The 7,117-nt window shown below is 35.8% G+C and overlaps 1 protein-coding gene across 1 annotated transcript; it reads left to right on the plus strand.

The window, feature by feature from the left end:
* Nucleotides 1-691: 691 nt before the first annotated feature.
* Nucleotides 692-6,809, plus strand: LOC103777613 (3-hydroxymethyl-3-methylglutaryl-CoA lyase, cytoplasmic-like; the record flags this gene model as incomplete). Its single annotated transcript, XM_008945170.1, has 3 exons — nt 692-769; nt 1,705-1,812; nt 6,663-6,809. Coding segments are annotated over 3 exons (333 nt in total), but the record flags the coding sequence as incomplete, so codon positions are not given.
* Nucleotides 6,810-7,117: the final 308 nt, after the last annotated feature.

Genomic DNA, 7,117 nt, shown 5'->3' on the forward strand with positions numbered 1-7,117 from the left:
TTTCTGCTCTTGTTTCTCCTTCCTCCCCCTCCAGCTCCCTGTGCTCTCCTTAGCCCTTTGACCTTATCACTGCCTTCCTTCCGTCCTGTCACTGTCAGCCTCCTGCCTTTCCAGAGCTGCTCTTAGATGTGGAAAATTTGTCTCTGTGTCTGCCAGGGCCCTTCCTTGTTCTCCTTTAAATCCTTCTTTAAAACCTTCATTTTCAGGCAGAGGAATTACTTTCATCTTTCATTAATAATCTCTTCAATATTTCTTGCCTGCTCTGTTCTTTTCAGATTTATAGCTTAGTCATGTAAACGTTCACAGAGAAGTAACTGTTCAGTTAAATTGAGAACATTCAGTTAGAGGTTTAGAGGACTGGATCATTTGTTAGTAAGCTTTTTGAAATGGGACTATTTCTCACTCTGTAAAACACAATGTTCATTTATGGTTTTATGTACATTTTTACAATAAACATTTGTGGCCTCAGAGGAGCAGTGGAACATGCACATGGATAACTTCTGCTTTTCACTTTTGTTCCCTAACTCAAGGTGGGGAACATGTTCTCACAGACTTTTAAAATCCATGAACAAACTTAATGTTGACAATATGACTTTATGCCCAGAATCATATGAGAGGACAAGTACAAGCTGTACCTTTGATGTTGGTGGCCTTCATTGTTTTTGTGTTTCAGTATTGATTTTTATTTCAGGAATGTCAAGCATCTGGACTGCCTGAGTACATAAAAATTGTAGAAGTTGGGCCAAGGGATGGATTACAAAATGAAAAGGTAACGTTTCTCTTTTTTTGTGTGTGTGTGTTTTGACATGGATATCACTGTTATTTTCATTGTGTAAAACACGTACATCCTGCTGATTGTTTCTTCCATTCTATGCTATTTATTGCTTTTCATATTAATAACAGATTTGTATATTAGAATAAAAGTATATTACTATTTAGCCAGATGTTAAATCACATAATTTCTTTCTATACTTGGTTAAATAGCTTTTTCGTTACTCAATTGCCATTTCTTTTTCTGGAATTTCTCATTAGTCAATAATGTTCCATCATGACATGATTGACAAATGCCCTGAAACACTGGCTATCTTCATAATATGTGTTTGTGCTGTACGTGCTACTGTAGTAGGAGTAGCATCATAGGTTTTGTCATACTTCCTAGGAAAAAAAGAAAATACTCTTTTGATAATATTATTTGCAGCATGGAAGAAGATTGAAAATAGGATATGTGTATTGAAACAGTGATTTGTTTCCACAAACAGGAGGATAAACTTACAAATATTGTTGTGACTGATATCAAAGATGTTTGCAGTGTTAACAGGATGGAATTATTCTGCCTCAGCTGTGGAGCTTTTTTCCTCCCAATTTTCTCTGAAATCTTCTGTGTTAGTGTTTCTTTTGTTGCTTCTTTGCTAGGTTGGTGTTTGGTTACTAACAATTGATGAGGCCAGATCTATAGCCAGTTACACAAAAGTACTTCCTCATTCTTTTGTGGTAGACAGAAAATGGAGTAGGATCATATTTATTGCTTAGTGCTTTCTTTGTGCAGTAGCTTCCTACTGCCAGGAAACAGTATGGTTACCATATGATGTATGAATATAGTTCATTATTTAAAAAATAAATATTGATACATAGTGAGAACATTTCACTTACAGAAGTTTCTTACCACATGAAATACTTCACTATAGTATGTCTTCATATCTATAGGTGATAGTCCCCGCTGATATCAAAATAGAGTTAATCAACCGGCTTTCCAAAACAGGCCTGCCTGCAATAGAAGTGACCAGTTTTGTTTCATCCAAATGGGTGCCTCAGGTATGTAAAATCAACACCATTCAGAACCATTTCAATTTAAATGTCATTCTGTACAGCAGAGTTTCCTGGTAGTATAGCCTGTATAATTATACAGGAAAATGAGAAAGAGGTAATGTTGTTTATTTGTAAAATGGGATGCTGCTGTCAGACAGTGTTTACTCCGTTCTCAAATTTTATGCTTCTATTCAGGTCAGCGGAAAGTTGGGCTAATTATTAAAAAGTAGTCATAATTGAAGAAAAGCCAGTAAGCTGTGCAGGAAGCTGGTTATATCCCTAACTCAGCAGCAGCAAGAGCAAGTTGCTCCAAAAGGGAAGAGAAACTGGATGCCAGCCGTGATAACAAGGGGAGCAGAGGTTGTAGTCTTGTTGGTCAAGGGGCAGTCCATCAATCTGTGAGAGCAGAGGATATCTGGTGAAGGTAACCAGGGCAGCCACTCAGGTGAGTCTGGAGCCCCAGGTTAAGCAGGAAGTCAAGTCTAGGAGGACTTGGTCAGGATCCGGTCAGTGAGGTACATGGCCAAGCACAGGCTTAGCTGCTGCTGTGCAGCTTGCACTGTTTCTCAGGCAGGAAGGAAGCACGAGAGTGTCTCAGCCTAAAAGTTTCAGTGAAGCTGAGTGAAAAGGGAGGGTAGGCCACATCAAGGCTTCTTGACAGAGCTGTTTGGGGCAACCTCTGCTTCTCTGCTTTCCAGCTTTTATTGATGAGCTCCAAGGCTGGCTGAGGCTTGTCAAGCTTCTGTCTTCCTTTCAATGATCTGGCTTTGAGGCAGGCAGCTAAACTCTTAGGAGGGGAGCACTCCAGGCCCCAGTCAACAGAAATTCCAGGAGTGCAATTTGCCATGATAGCTACATAGGATGTGAGAAATATTAAATATTGTCATTGCTTTCCAAACGTAAATAATTTAGCAAGTGATTCCCAATTTGCCACTTGTAGCACGAGGGTAGGAATTCGTATGTGTGTATGTGCAAGGGACAGTAGGAAATGAGGAGTGAGAGAATTAGTTGTAGGATGCTGAGTGGGGTTAAGAGGTGTGGGAATGATGGATCAACATCATGAGTAAAGGGCAGCTGGGTTATAGGACACCGAGTGTAGACATGAAGATTTGAGAATATGAAACAGTTGGGATGCAAAGTACTGAGTTTGAGTATCTGAATGAACAGCAGTGGGGTTCATCTCTGGGGAACAATCATGGTGGAGGGGACTTCTTGTGGAAGCAACACCAATTAAAGACCTAGAATCAGGGCCGGAAAACCTAGATGCACAGAGCTTGTGCAAACTGGGTAAACTTCTCAGGAGTTCTCCCTACCACCAAACCAAGGGAGTAGACTTGCCAGGCCCCACGGGTTTTGTGGACTATCAGGGAAACTTGACTTTTCCTTGAAGCCAAGCACCATTTTTGAATGCCTGTTGCACTTGGTACATATTTATGTCTCTATCCACCATTCAGTCCTCTTTTTTCAAACACTAACATAAACACACACACATACAAGCATGCATGTTTTTACATGTTGAAGGATTTTAGTTAGGGAGAGGTGTTTCAGATTCTGTCCTGATTTTGATCTTGCTCACAAAGGGCAGGGATTTTTTTTGGTTAATAATATAGAGAAAATTCTTTACAATCAGTGTTAACTTTGTACTGTGTAACAGAGGCAAAAAAAAGTATTTGTGCCTTTTATTTTGCTTTTATTATGTAAACTTCCAGATATAACAAAAGAATTGTGATGGTGACACATCATTCATAAAGTTCAATGTTGTTACTACGTCTTTTCTACTATTCTGAGAACTAATAGTCATCAGTGTAAAAAAGAAAGATACCGTGCCTTTTTTTTTCCTTTGTGCCTAAATGAAATTTCATTTTCCACATGGAGTGTGTTTGGAAGATATAAATTTCTGAATTTTGTGTGTGTAGTAGGAGTTAGGCTCATAAGTTATTTTGCAGATCTAGCACTCTATCAGCAGCCATACTGAGTTTCGGTGAATCATAATAATTTGCTTATTATTTTTTTAAAAGTGATTTTTACATTTGGTACAATTCAGCATAAATCCTAGCCTTTCCAAAGTCAGCAGCAAATGTACACTGGCATTAGGTGTGCCAAGTTTTCATTTAACACTGCAAATTTACTTCAGAAGTACACTGTGTAGCTCCTGTGCAAACACTTATTCCTTGCAAGTAAAGGAATATGTGTTCATAATTTAAACTTTTTCAAGAAATTATGCACTTCTTTGAACAGAAGAATTTGAGTATTTATATGTTTAGTAAAGACCATGTAAGTTATTTACAAAGTAAAACATGAAATTAATCCATTTCAGAAAATACTTCAATTTTTAACATTGTTACACATCCTCTGTCAAAACATATATAAAGTTTGCACCTTTTAAACTGAGAATGCATCACTAGGGAAGGGTCTAAAGGAAGGATAATAGGAAAGGGGAAAAGAACAGCAACAATGCAGAATTTCTTTGGTGTCAGAGGCAGTGATACTGTATCTGTTAAGAGTGATAAGGCTGTTTTTCCAAGTTCCATCAAACTTTGGAAGTCACAGCAACAACAACATAAAAAAAAGTAGGTTTTTAAACATTAGAAGGAAAAGTCTAAAGCAAGGCTGTATTTCTTACTTTCCTGTTTAATTATTTCCTTTTCCTGTGAGCCATTAGGAGTACCAAATTTAGCACAGGTTTGTCAGTTTTGGAAAAATGAACAATCCCTTCTTATCACAAATCCATGTTTGAATACTTTATTTTAATGGCTTATTTTGTGTTTAAAATTTTTTGTATGTAATAGATAAGATTGTGTTGCTTTGATATGGTGCACAGTCTTGACTTTGTCTTTTCCTTGTTCATTTTTTTTGTAGGTCATGGGAATAGAATTCATGGTTAGGTTTAGATCACTCATTCACTAATTTCTTTTTTTATTATTTTAAAGTTCTTTTATGGCTTCCCATCCGCTGCTTTTTTTGGCAGAGATTTTTTTACAGAAAAAAAGCTAAAAGAAAAAGTTCCAGAGTAGCAAGGTGCCATATAAAACAGGATCCCACACCTATGACCTAAATGACAAAAATTATAAATACCTACCATTAGAAAGCTTATTTTAAAAGAAATTTGGAAAATAAATATTTTATTACAATTTAAAATCTTCTAGGATGCCTTATATGTTAAAATGGGATTTTACTTAGAGGAAAAATAGTAGTGGGACAAATGTAATACATATAATATTATTTGGCTCTGGCAGCTTTATACTGTTTGAAAAAGTGTCATTTTGGTTTTCTAGTATATTTTAAGTCAGGCTATAATTTTTTAGTGTGGAATTACTTCCAGCATTTGCCATTCAATTAATCATTTTGTTTCAAACATTATTCCTTGCCCTGAGAAATGTAGATGCTATCTGTATTAAATTAAGGAAAGAAAGTTGTTCTTATAAAACTAAGGCATTACCAAATGGGTTTTTGTGACGTTATCAGATACGTTAGGTGGTAACACTGATTTAGTTTATGTAGAAGCAGTTACAAAAAGTTGCTTTGTGCCAGCACTTGTTTCCTGACAGATATGAGTTGTGTCTGGCTACAAGACACATTTCATGTATCCACTTCCTTATAGATACATGTTGGGCTTATATTTGAGGAGGCATACATGCATTTTCCTCATATCTTTAATCCACTCATTTATATAATAAAACTAGTGACAAGACGATTCCAGGTTGCCAGTAGTATTGTCATGTAATAATCTGGTATAATTTAATGTCACATATAGAGCTGTGGTAATGCAAAGCTATCAATAAAGTATCTACTGAAAATAGAGAGTAATGAAAGCTCTGTAGTTCATACATTTTTTTTCATATAGTACTCAGCAAATTACTTTTTCCATCAGTGTGGAAAGAAGCAGAAATCCAATTTAATATTGTTTGCTTGGAAGTATTGCTTTTATGAAAGAATTTAAAGTACAATATTCATTTTTTAAAACTCAAAATCTGTAAGAGTTGAAACATGAGGGATTTACTGTGTTGTTTCTAGGCATGCACACCGTTAAAAAATAAACTCATCTTTCCTCCACTTCTTTCAAGAAAGTGTGCTTGTGTAAATAATCTGTGGTTATTATATGAATAAGTCTTTGATTCATCTTGATTACTTCATGGAGTATATTTGATCTTGAGTGAGAAAATTGTGAGAATATCTTAAAGATTTTCTTTTGTGGGGGGCGACTGAGTGCTAATAAAGTAATGATCTTTGACCTTTGCTATAATAAGAAGGTATTTTCTTCTTTTGAAAGAAATGTCTAAGTATATTAAAATACTACACTACGCATAGATCTGGGTTTACTATATTTTCAAGGATAGAATTGATTAGTCTTTTCAAATATGCTGATTACAGTGTTGAGTGATTCAGGTTCACTTTTTCTCAAGACTATGAAGTCGCATTTATCAGAGTGCTGAAGTTCTCAAGATTTAGGTTGTTTAAAAATGTCAGTTATTCTGTTAATTCCACCTATTGAGTCCATTGAGGTAAGTTTAAAGTTGCAGTAACAGCTGATGATCAGCATGTTCACAAGCCTATCAATTTATGATGCAAATGATGTTTTTACAAATAAAGACAAAAAGAAACACCATAGAAATCTTTGCCCAAATTTTGTATTTATATAGAACTGGAAAGCTTGCAACTCAAATACTCAGAAGTTAAGAAATCCAAAAGATCATCAACAAAGATCCAAAAGAACATCTGTTTAAACCTTTGTTGCTACACTCACTGTATGAACTGTATACTTAATTAAGACAAAAAACAGTCTTAGACGATTTCTGCTTAGCTATATAAAATTGTAAAATAACTGCTGATCGATATGAATTATTTATACATTTTAGATGGCAGATCACAAAGAAGTAATGAGGGGCATTGAGCGCCATCCTGGAGTCCAGTATCCTGTTCTCACACCAAATCTTCAAGGTTTCCATTCTGCTGTAAGTGCCTTCATAGAAGATGTCTTTCATGCTTCAGACACTTTCAGTTCAGTACCATTAACTAGCTATTTAGTATCAAATAACCTGTCCTGTTAGAACTTAGCCATAATTTTTTAAATTAAACCCACTCAGTTTTCATTGTGAAAAATGGGCAAATTCGCAGAGTGATGTGAAGCTCTATGTATTCATATTTTAATGGAGGTATTGAGCAAACAGTTTTTGCAAGTTCCTATAAATGATGCTTGTGTATAAAGAGAAAGATTAAGACAGTTCCTTCTCCCTCTTTGACTTGTTGCCCCTAGAAAAGTTTCTGAAGAGTGTCTTCTTACTGGGAAGTAGAATCATAGAATCATAGAATC

The sequence above is a fragment of the Merops nubicus genome, unplaced genomic scaffold (assembly GCF_000691845.1).
Source record: "Merops nubicus isolate BGI_N331 unplaced genomic scaffold, ASM69184v1 scaffold13408, whole genome shotgun sequence".
NCBI lineage: Eukaryota > Metazoa > Chordata > Aves > Coraciiformes > Meropidae > Merops > Merops nubicus.